The sequence below is a fragment of the Apostichopus japonicus genome, chromosome 21 (genome assembly GCF_037975245.1).
Source record: "Apostichopus japonicus isolate 1M-3 chromosome 21, ASM3797524v1, whole genome shotgun sequence".
Taxonomy (NCBI): Eukaryota; Metazoa; Echinodermata; class Holothuroidea; order Aspidochirotida; family Stichopodidae; genus Apostichopus; species Apostichopus japonicus.
Genome location: NC_092581.1, coordinates 8,683,737 through 8,696,248, shown reverse-complemented (window position 1 = coordinate 8,696,248; position 12,512 = coordinate 8,683,737). Strand labels below are relative to the sequence as shown.

The 12,512-nt window shown below is 37.5% G+C and overlaps 1 protein-coding gene across 3 annotated transcripts in view; it reads right to left on the bottom strand.

The window, feature by feature from the left end:
- The window catches only part of LOC139962629 (tyrosine--tRNA ligase, cytoplasmic-like), a 33,148-nt gene that overhangs the window by 19,226 nt on the left and 1,410 nt on the right, over nucleotides 1–12,512 (bottom strand). The window contains exons 1-3 of one of the 3 annotated variants that reach the window (XM_071962784.1): nucleotides 3,900–3,989; nucleotides 3,082–3,159; nucleotides 1,774–1,923 (exon numbers count right to left, since the gene is read on the bottom strand). In XM_071962784.1, the coding sequence (XP_071818885.1) occupies nucleotides 1,774–1,923; nucleotides 3,082–3,141 (210 nt within the window). In that variant the 5' untranslated portion in view covers nucleotides 3,142–3,159; nucleotides 3,900–3,989. Of the gene's footprint in view, nucleotides 1–1,773; nucleotides 1,924–3,081; nucleotides 3,160–3,582; nucleotides 3,755–3,899; nucleotides 3,990–12,512 lie in introns of those variants that run through there. The other 2 variants (XM_071962786.1, XM_071962785.1) reach the window with 2 other exon arrangements.

The following is a 12,512-nucleotide window of genomic DNA, read 5'->3' as shown; positions in this document are numbered from 1 at the left end:
ACCAAGCAATAAAAGGACCAGATAAGTGTAGAGAGTAGATATTAATTGTTAATAGGTCTATTAAATAAACAACATGTGTTCATCATGGCTTGAGTACTCAATATCCAACTTGTTCTTGGAAAAGGACATTTTCTCTAATGGAAGGTCATTTTTACTTTAAGTTTATGGAACAAGCAAATACACCTTTTCATCTCAATCTGCCACGACGACATTACTCACTCACTCTACCTTGAAACTTTGCAATTTTAGATCTTTCTCGATAAATGTTAGCATGGTTTTGAATGGGTTATGCAAAACTTTAATGCCAATTTTTGTACCCAATTATCCATGGTCACTGAAATGTGCACTTTAAACTGTAGTATGTGTTGACTCTGCTTCAGATTGGTAACACAACACAGGGCAGTTATATGAAAGCTAAGGAAACTAAAAAAAAAACGATCTGCGCCTTAATTGGACAAAACCACAACTGGACCAACGAAATTAGACTGACATAGAATGTATTCAAATGTCTGCACACAAGGTAGAGGTACATAAAAATTAAATTTACAGTATTGTACACTAGATCAGTAGATCACCTCTAATGGATTTAATATTTAAAGTATTACAGACACCTAGCCAATTTGCCCCATATTCAGTACATTTGTTGTGTGTGATATTCTCATTCAAAATCTCTTGCAACTTTTGGAAAAGCTCTTTGCATTTTCAAAATATACTGATTTGAAGTTTGATAAATCCTTTTTTTTTCCCACTGTATTTTTTTACAATACCATGACACATAATACAAAAGAATCAGCAAAAAGACTTACATAAGAAGCTTACATAAAGAAATCATAGAAGTCGTTAAGGTTACACAAATTGTTGTTTTGCTTAGATATGAAATAGTGAAGGTCAAGTCGAAAGCGAAACTTAAACTAAAATTCGTGCACATCTTGGATTTTGTTATTCAACCTACAAATATAAATACACTTTTTAGCATGCAAAATTAAAAAGTTCACAGGATTACCCATATTATCACCAATATCACCAAAACAAATATTGGTCAAATTAAAATTATAATTAATTTTAATGCAATTTGAATTCACTGCCTCCCAGAATCGCTCAACATGACTACAATTATAAAAAAATTATAAATAAAGTTTGATAAATCTGGAAAACTCACTAAATATGTGCAAACTATGATGTGGAGTGTTGTGCTCATCAACATTCCTTAATTTAGCAATTTTACAACTTAGCCCCTAATAACAAGCCAACATATACATTTTGAATAATGTGATGTTCCTCTTTTCAAAGAAGAAAATAAAATATTTCAAAAAATCACCTCAGGCCACAAGCCTATGTTCAGTGTCCAATTGGAAACAAAGGTTTTAAAAACAAAAGGAATAATATAAACAGAAAATTAGGCAGTCACTCCCTCTAAATCATCAATGTGCATAATAAGCTAATTAATGTTTATTCATAAATAACACTAGAATTGAGAAAAGACTTGTAAAATGGTCAGTCTCTGATGGATTTTTATGGAGAGTTGTAGCTGTTATCATGATTTCCAATAATATTTCTGATAATTATGATAATTATGAAAAGCCAAAAGTTTGTAACCACGGAGATCCCTCAGTTAGACTGAGGGATACTTTAACACATGAATATGATAAAGGTTGGTTAGTTCCAATCAAAATAACAACCGAGCACAAAATACATCCAAAAATATTTTGTCATAGACTTGGAGTCATACAAGCCCAAGTCAATGTCATGTACACATTGTGAATATTGACTCACCTTACATCCAGCTTTCAAAAAGTCAGCCAGTTTACTCATGGGTACAAAGTAGGCCACATGGGGTTTACCTGTGGTAGCTGTACCCCAGTAAATGGATATTTCTTTGCCCAGCTTGAGTAATTCCTTCAGCTTATCTTCACCAAGAACCTCCTATAATAGATGCATGGAAAAGATTGAATATTAAACTGTGATTTGAGTTGATGTGAGTATAAAACCAACCTATAGAAGTTCCAAGTAGAAATCCAATCTCAGCAGAGTTTTAAAGTTCCCGATTGTCTGATTGATTGATTAATAAAGATGTAATATTTTATATACAGACACAGAATAGTCTGGGAATTGACATGCAGAATACAGAGCTAGAACTATGCACATTGTTCAAAATGTGTCTGAACCAGCATCTGCTGTTTTACTCCAATTTCATTATATTCAAAAATTTAAAAGAGGGATAATGTATATCTGTCGGTGCTATGACAATGTTTGCAAAAACATTTCATACTTTATACCTATTTTTGCCATGTGTGTTTTGCTTTTCTTTTGATATGAACCCCCCCCCCCCTCCCCCCCAAAAAAATTGCCATCTAAAGTTGACTCGAGATAAAATTTACTTGAAGCTTGTATACTTCAGACTAGCAGGTATTACTAGTTCTTTAACTTCACAAGGTTAAAACTTGTGAGTATCTTGGACCAAAATCATAGAAATGCAGAAAGGTGCAAAAAAAGTAAAAATTACAGCAGATATGTCTCCTGAAATGGTTGGGCTTGCAGGAGATTCTTCAATGTTACATTCGGTGAACAACACCAAATATAAAGGCTCAGTAAGAGTCAGTAAAGACAGCCAGACAGGATATATGAGAGGGTCATAAAAATTATGAAATCCACTATACAGTAGATACCAGTTTTGAGAAGAACAGTTTTGGTTTACAGCTCATGCACAGACCTATCTTCTGCTAGCCTTCAAAGAAGCAAAAGAATCAGTTCTAGGTCACCTTCCCATTCCTGCTATTGAATCAGGATGGTTGGGAAGTGTGTGTGCCGGGGGGGCTGGGGGGGGGAGAAGAGGTAGGAAATTGACGAACACAAAAGGAGTCACAAGACAGATGTAATGGCTGAAGTAAGACAGCCTGATTATACCTTTCGTCCCTTTAGATAAGTTATGCCGGTGGAGCTCCCGAGTACAAAAGAATCACAAGATCATATAGCTGAGCTGATAAAAGTCGGCCTGCCTATAGGCTACAGTAGAACTAAAAACACTTTTGTGTATATTTGAAACAATGAATTTGTTAATTTGAAACTCATACTGTACAGTACCTGGAGATTCCTTGTTATTAGATTAAGTTTCTCATCTGAAGTCAATGTTGATTCAGCCATGGTGAATTAATATTTCATCTGTGGAGAAAAGAGATTTTGGTTACAAACATTAGGGTCATGGCAATAGATTGAACTTGATATAAATCATGGTATAAATCAGCACAATTCACTGGACCATCTAAAGTCTATTTCATGCTAGTTGTCACAATAAATTCATTCAATTTCATACAAAATTTGGAACAATGCTGGAATTGGAAACTTTGGTGAACTACCTACCTTGTATCCAAATGCAAGGTTAAAACATTGCAAATATAACATTAATTTCTACACAACCACAGAGATAATGTATTCCTGAATGCCACTGAGTTGAGCAACAGATTTTTGGCAGTGGGTATTTATGATTTGCCAGTTCCCATAAGTTGTTGCTTTTGTTCCAATCTAAAATCTGTGACTACTATTAATGAAGCATAATTGTATGTTCCTACTATAGTCTATACTTACTGTGCTGTTGTTCGGCATAAGCCCCTGGAGATACTTCAAGTTTTGAAGTTCCTAACTTCTCATCTAAGGAACTTAACCCAGGGCCTGACTTAATATTAGCAAAAATGGCCTACAATTTAGGTCCTAGCAGTAACTTTCTAGGCAGGGATAGCAGCTGTCACACATTGGAGCAATGGACGTTCCGTTTCACTGTGCAGCTGTGTACTGACATCAGGTAGGCCTGAATAGCTTTCCTAGCTGGTATTATTATAAGTTGGGATGAAATTACTGTAACCATAAGCCTATACAAATTTTCATTAAAATTATTCGTAAAATACACCTGGTCAAATGAACGTCGTTAGTGCTTTCAATCGTGCTTCTTGAAGTATGGCTTCCAATTGTGAGGTGGGATTGTAGCTACTGCAGTAGTCGCAAAGTCTCAACGTGGGATTGTGTACAACCATATACTGTGAAATGCGTGTGTACATAAATGATGCAATAGTGATTTTTCATGTGTTAGTGACCATTCTAGCAGCATATTATCGGTTAGCGTGTGCTTGGTTTTATTATGAGCAGCCGTTATTGCAAATAGTAAATCCGAAAATTTCATTTTCAAATTTATTTCCGCTATGTTTGTACAAGTTAAACACAGTATATCAAAACGGTTGGAACTTAACATGTGAAGGGCACTAGAAAAAAAGAAGATTGTTATCTAGTGACACTGTTGCCAAAAATCTTTTTACTAAATCAACCAACTAAAATAAAGAATGAGAAGAAGAGAGAATCGGGCCTATATCTTCACCATCTAGTAAAGTTAGTATTGCCCTCATCGTCGGTCGAACGATGGCCGAATTTAAGTAAGCCTTATGATCACATGAGTCATATAATTGTCAAGGTATCGTTGTACGTATGTTGTGCGGACTTGTACTTGTTTCGGACTCGGTGTACCACGGTTTTGAATTGAGACCAAGTATACAGATTAGTCCACCAATATCATTAACAGTATCAATTATATATGGAGATATTCCAATGTAAAAGGCATGTCTGGAATGATTCGTAATGCCATGGCCGTGATCGTTTCTCCTACTCAGGACAGACCCGAATAATGTTAATTTATTGTTTCAATAAAGTTTGATCACTTGTAATGGTCAACTCTTATTTGACCCCATTTTAGGCTAATGGACTATTCTCATCAAGGCATTATAATTACCTATTACCTACCATGAACTAAGCCAGGAAAGCATGCACCTGCTGAGAATTTCCTCTTCTGTTACACCGTGATATGTCTATAGGAGCAGATCTCTATTTTTCGTTTGACTGATAGACATTCATTAGCTATGCAAATTATAGGAGCTGTAGTCTGCACATGTTTCCAGCACTTCTGGAAACAAGCTCCGTCAGTCAACAAGTGCATAGGATACGGCAATAAGTTATTTTGAAGAAACGTAATTGGAGGAATATATGTGTATAATTTTGAGGGGAAGGAGTTCCAATTGGCAGCCAGTCCTTGCGGCGGTGAACTTTGACATTCGCCTTCAGATTGAAGGAGATTTTGTCGTTCATCTGGGGCGCCTTCTTCGGGTGCTGGTGTGCTGCATGGGGAGTGGTGTTTTGTTTCCCTGCGGGCTGGTCGTCCGTTTGTAGCTTTTTGATTATTTGGATGGGAGTGGGTGAGTGGTTTTTGTCTTTGTTAATGGATGGATATTATGTGTGATTTAAATTTATCAAGAGAAAACCTTATCTGTAATTTTCATTTGTTTATTATTAATAAATTATATTAACTTCAGTATGTACTGAGAAACAAAAAACCCAAACATGACATGCCTACATCCTTAGCTTTTCACCACACATTATTTTTTTTATTGATGAGATTTTTTTTGGGTATTATTCACACCACCATCATCGTAAAATATTAGTGTAGGGTTATTTATTCGCCACCTTTCAATAATTTTGTAGATATAGGCCTATATCCATATATATGTAGACATTTCCCATCATCCTTAGCCAGAAAACGCCTTTCCCATGATCCCTTGTGGTCACGGTACTGCCACCCCCTCTCCACACCCACCCCCTTCCCCCCACATCTCGAGTCACCGCCAAACTAGTTTCTACTCGTCTATACTGTACAGAGACTAGAATAGAACAAACATAACAAATATTTTAAAGCCCCAATATTTGTAAAAAGTTGTTTGTAGCAAACTTATACGTAGACGAATATAAGAATTTTAAAATAAAAAACATTAATAAAATAAATTAACTAAAATTTCAGACGTTAAGGAAAGAAAATAGGAAACTTAAAACTAAAAATGTGAGAATCATATACGTGTACAAGTTTGACGTGTTTGAGATGATAGGAATAAGTCACTTCACACCCAGAGTGTTACACATGAAACGCGTATGAGCAGGAGTTCAAGTAAAACAATATACAATAGACGTCACAATTAATCAAAATGAAAAGTGTAAATATAAAAATTGGTAACAATTTTAAAGAAAAACACTCGCAAAACTATTCCACTGTGACAAAGTTTGTGGATGAAATAATTGTTCTGTCACCATTATGATTTACTAAGCAAGGGTTGAATGTAAATACTAAAAGTGATTCGTAAACTTTGCAAACTATGCGTGACGCGATGACACTAGCAAGTTTTAACAGGGGGATCTCAGTGTGTAGATTCAATCTCAAAATGGATAGTTGACAGCATGGCATACATATAGGCAGCAAACGAACATATCGTAAACAAAATGACCATCAAAACAGTCATAACACAGAAGAAGGAAACATAAAAAGAAGAAAATGCATTGTAGTTGAAAACGGTTAACAGAAATATGAGAAACTAACAATGATCTGGAAATACGCTTGGATTGTAAAAAGAGAATGAATTGTACAACCGTTCACAGTAACACAAACACGTAAATCAATGACAAAAAAGTGACACACGTGAGCTGAGGTAAGCAGACGAACTTGCGCAACAATTAAAAATTAAATATTCTTTCTCGAGAAAAATATGCAGTAAAACATCAAAACCACAAAGGATGCTGCAATAGTAGAGGGGTGCTTTAGAAACTAAAATACACTGTACACAAATGGTTGGTTAGAATTTAGTATAGAGTCAGTGGCGTACAAAGCGGGGAGAGGGGGGGGGGGTCCGCCCGGGTACCGGTCGGGTGCCACATAGGGGGAGGGGTACCGTTACGGATGGGTATGGTAGCCACTTGGGAAAGGGTCCTGATCCTCATTATTACTGTTTTGTCCAAAAATTACAGGAAAATATCCGTTATTTTGGCCAAAATATTTCCGTAGAGAAGTATAGTCTGTTTGACCGTAAGGTGTTACAGCTATATTGCAATCCTGGTCAGCGTATGAACTAGGCCTACGCCTAGGCGCCTAAAAACCTTACTTGTTCCCAGTCGAAAGAATTGAAGAATAGCCTGGTTGATATTTCCCCTATATTTGTTAATCATTGCGGTGGTTTTTATGACAATCTAAATTATCTACCAAGAATGAATATTTTTAACCAACAACAGGAAAAATGATGAAACACTCGGCACTATAAAGAATGAGAATTCTCAACATATAATCAGTTCAAAATTTGCCAAAGCACCATTTTGAATAAGCCTTCTTACATCCCGTGTACGCATTCCCTTATATATTAGACCTTCGCTCGACCGGGGTTTCCCACACAGTGGGCGAATTTTCAATCAAAATTAAATAGAAATTGGCAACAGAGGACATACATGGGGCATTACATCTATTGAATGTCCACCTGTACCCATACATCTCAGTTAATGCTCCTGTCTATTCGAATACAATGTTCATACATTAATTGAATATTATCTCCTAACATGGAATGAATCATTACTTTAAAGCTAGTCCCGTTGGCAATCGCAATTAAACAAGTTTTCCCTCTGAACTCTGTCTGAAAATTTACAACTAAGATGACAACACGTACCAAACATCTCATTAGTTCAATGGTAACAATTTCCGTTTGTCAAGGGTAGCCATATTAACCTTACGACCACAACACAATTTCTTGGAGGCGAGGCATTAAAACTATACCGTTGAAGAAAACATGTGTTTGGAGACGGTGTAATCTGGTTCAAACCAGTTTATACCTTGACGTTAATCTTGGCGTTGAATCAAGCGATTGGAATTATTGTAGTCAAATTTTATTTTATTTTATGTAAATGTATCTATGATGGCATCACGTGACCGTTGGAGTTATTTTTTCGAGAGTGAGGTGTTTTCCAGAAGGTTATATTGTTTTTGCTGTAGCCTACACACACACACACATACACACACACATATATATATATAGGCTATATATATATATATAGGCTATATATATATATATATAGGCTATATATATATAGGCTATATATATATAGGCTATATATATATATATATATATAAATATATATATATACACTCGAGATCTTATATAGGGGGATAAATACCTTTATAACATTTAGCTTTGTTTTTCCTCTTTTATATGACCAACAAGCTGGGTACATTTCACTGCATGTTTGTATACTTTCTTTATCAATAGTGCAGAAACCTAGTCATAAAGTCCATTGTGTGGTCAGAAGACGATGATCCACTGAAATGTTTAATTCAGCTTAATCCATCTTATCAAACCTTCTTATCAAACCTTTTACTTGGGGCTAAACAATATCACCACATGCCTTGATACATATAGATCCATCGGATTTTTGAGCTCCGTGGAACACCCGGAGGGCTAAACAAAACCTATATGGAAAGATTCGTAATTTATTACTCAACAATAATATCCACGTTAAAGGAGAAATAAACCCTAGTTTTTTTTGCATCCATTCTTACGTTTTGACAGATGGTCTTTCCAGTAAAAGCAAAAGAAAAGCATAAAAATCCCTTCTTTGAAGTGAAAAAACGATTTGAATGTAGTTCATGTGTAGCGCCATTTTGTTTGAATTGAGCCAGTTCCCGGATGTACCGTGACGAAAGCGAGCCGCTTCGCGTATTTCAAGACAAAATAGTTGCCAATCCCTAAAATAATTAGAATTGTACTTTCAACAATAGTAATGAATAAAATATCGATCAAAAAATATCTTTTGTCTTTATTGATCTGTAAAAATGCTTAAAAAGTGTGTGAAATTTGTTATTGTAACGAGTATCAGTAGAAATATAAATTTTGGGATCTTTTCAAGGATTTGATTTTTAACGTGTTTAGATTGCTTTCAACACGCATACCGTACTCAGTCCTAGCGATAGCGTTACTTACGTCCATCATTGCACTCCAATTTACTGTCGAGCAAATATCTTCAAAAAAAAAAAAATATGGAAGCCTTTGGATTGGAATCGTATCTTTTCGAACCAGAATATTCAGAGTAAGAACTGATACATCGAGAGGAGGAGTTTGTGCAAAGAATCAGTCCGCGACTGTTGGTGATGTTGGGTCGAATTCCGTTGCTGATACGAATACCGATTCCACGAGCCACTGCGAAGAATGGTGTCTGTGTGCACTCTGTTTGCCATTGGAAAGCGACAAGGGGAGGGTATGCTGCTATGGATTGTTCGCGGAAAAAGCTTTGTTGAACGCAGGAGAATGTCTGACCAACAGACCTGAATTCTCCCCGATATTTTTGCAGCCAGTTCATTTAGAACTCTGTTTTGTAAATTTCTTGAGGTACAAGAAGAAGAATCTTATTCCTACGGCTGCTGAGAACATGACGAACAGGTACTGTACACCTCAGTGAAAGTTCTGTCTTTTCCGGATATTTTAATTCATCTGGAATAACGAAATATCTTTTACCTTTTTCTGCTCCCTCTTCCCCTCGTCGGTTAACACAACCAAAGGCTTGGCATTCGGGCATTTTAACCGGTGAAATATGCGAAGCAAGATGCTCGAACATAGTGTGAATAGATATAACTCGTATGCAAAGCTTCATTGTTTTGAAGTTACGATGTGGCTAGCCTACGTCACTTTTGAAGAGCCCTCAATCCTCAAATTAACAAAATGGCCGTTGTTCAATGGGTTAAAAAAAAATAATTGGGAAATTCGCGTAAAATTCAGGGAAACTATATTTTGCTTAGTAATTTCATAAATGGTATCAGAAAAATATCCCCTACCGCATGTACACTTAAAAAACCCAGAGTTCATTTCTCCTTTAAACAGGAAAAAAATGGAACGCAAAGAAGTTATAAAGCATTGTTTGCCGAACTAATTTATTTTCGTTGGACGCAAAGCCGCGCGTCGTCCAGTGAAAAAAAAAAGTAATTATTCTGTGGAAGAACCGCCCAGGATGCAATTAAACCATTTAAACCTTAATAATTTAATTTGTTGGCTTATCTGGTGACAAATCAGAAGAGAATTTCAACACACCTCTGCCTCACAAGTTTATAACATCATATAGTTCTTGGTCGCTATCACTGTCACTGCCTCCGACATCTTCGCACTCACTCTCGTCTTCTTTGTCAATGTCGTCGCCGGACTCGTCATCTATGACTCTTGGCAATGAATCGATCAGCTGCTGTGGCAAGGGATCACCTTCGTACCACTTTGGCACAACTGTGTCACCTTCAAGGGCCCATCCATGATTGCACCAAGGACGAGGAACAGCTGGACAATTCTCTGCAGCCCGCTTCCAGATGCAAACTTGATAGTTGGCCCGTCTGCAGTGCTGCTCCAAACTAGCTCCGCATCAATGGTGGGAGCTTTGCTAGGTCGATGTTCTTTTTTTTTACTGACACCTTCCCCTCTGACTTCTTTTGGATCAGATTCCAGCGCAGTTCATTTATGTCTGTGGCTCGTTTTTTCTGTTGGAGTACATCCGGCATGTGAATTCCTCCAGGCCCTTCTTAAGATCAGCCGAAACCTCCCACTGTTCACCAACCTCGACAAAGGTATCCTCAAATCTGGGGTTAGATTCAATGAGCTTAATGGGGTTGAGTTTACCTTTGCCTTTGAAGCAGCTTGTGCTGTCGCACCTGGTGAAAGCATGCAATCCCAGCAGGGCATTGCACTTTTTTGGTGATAGATCAGCCGCTAAAGCAGTGATGTTAAGGAGACTCCTCTTGTTGCCGTTTCCCGTTTCAAACAACACCGTTATCCCAATGGTAGCAGCAAAGTGCATGAGTATAACAAATACGTCACTGTCTGGACTATGGACAACCACTGTTTTGTACCCAGTTCTTGCAGCATGCAAGCAGTAGAGGACAACCCGTGTGTCCGTTTCCTCTTGGGTGGAATACAATTCAAGGATCTCCGACGAACTACCTGATTTCATCTGAAATGCTTTGCCTGCATTGACAAGGATGACATTCTTGGCTGTAGTTGATTCTGTCCAACACTTCTGAAGGAGATCAATTAACTGGACTTAATTATTATCGTTTTCCAAGAATGACGACCAGCTTTCAGTACAGCGGGTGCTGCTCCCTTTGATGATACGTCTTTCCCCTGCACCTCGATCCAACCGTTCCTGGCACTTGATTGATTGTGGCTCATAGCTGTCTGTGCTGAAGAAAACTTTTTCCCGCTTACCCGATGTGGCCATGGGAATCGAAGCTCGACTGATGTCTGCAAATGTCTTCTGTGTTTTAATACAGTAGAAAAGAGCATTTCCATCCTCAACATACATCACTTCATCAGGTGCATTCAACACTACTTCAGAGAATATATTTTTAGTGATGTAGTTCATCCCACTGCTCTTATTTGTCTTCGCCAAAAAGCCATCCGGAGTCCCAAGCGAAGGTGGAACAGGGCCTTTTGGATAAGATCATGTTTAGTATCTGTTTCCTTTCGAGGGGAATGGTGATGCACACCCGACGATGATCACACAGTCACAGTCCCGATGCAAGGGGACTGGGGCTGAGAGCGGATCAGTCGTTTGGTAGTTTTGTTTTCGTGCCCAGGTTCTATCCTGGGCGACTTTTTCTTAAAAAGTTACAGGGAGTAAGGGGTATTTCATGAACCTCCGCAATGTCTCCTCTCCTTCACATTTAGCTAGCAGCTGCAATGCAACACTTCCCTGTTGCTTCATTTCAACCAGTCTGTTTGCTGATGTTTTAAGCACAACTGTCTATGCATGTATGCCTATGACACAAATTGCAATGTAGGTTTGATTTTTCTTCACAAAAGCCAAGTGGGCTGAAGCAACGGAGTAGATAGTACTTAAAGTTGCATGTACATATAAGTAGCACTACAGGTACGGTGGGTCTTAATTGGCTGGCCCCCAAAAAAGTTAAAATATAAGTACAATTGAATATGCTGCTGAATTAATTAAAACCACCAATATTGTGACCAGAAAAAAGAATGGTCTTACACTTCTAGGCAGCCACCTTTTTGCACAAGTGTGTGTTTTGTTGTTGTCGAGCCTCAACAGTCGAGCCTCAACAGTAAATCGATTAACCGTCTACCGAGACTGCAGTTGAAACGAAAAAGCAAGATGTCAACACGCACATGACACACGGTGGGCTTGTTTGCCAGTGAAAAAAAACAATGGTAAGAAATGTCAGGTTTTTTTTCAAAGCAACTGATAAAAAAATAGCTAATGTCAGAACAAAGACCTCTACAGTGCAAAAGTCATTTCCGGATTGGTGTCAAATGCAAACACAAGTTTCAGACGGACCTTGTAAATAGATAAACGAGGTGCCCGAAATACACGGAAGTAGGCCTAGTACTAGTCACTACGTTAACGTTAAAAACTGAATAAACTATATGTCACTTCAATTACGATTATAAAGTAAAATAGCATTTGAATTAATAAAAAATATGATTACAGATTAAAGAAAAAAAAAAGGCAGCATATATACCGTACCTCCAGATAATGGTTGGTTCTTCCGACGAAAATAAATTAGTTCGGCAAACAATGCTTTATAACTTCCTTGCGTTCCATTTTTTTTCTGTTTAACGTGGATATTATTGTTGAGTACTTAATTACGAATCTTTCCATATAGGTTTTGTTTAGCCCTCCGA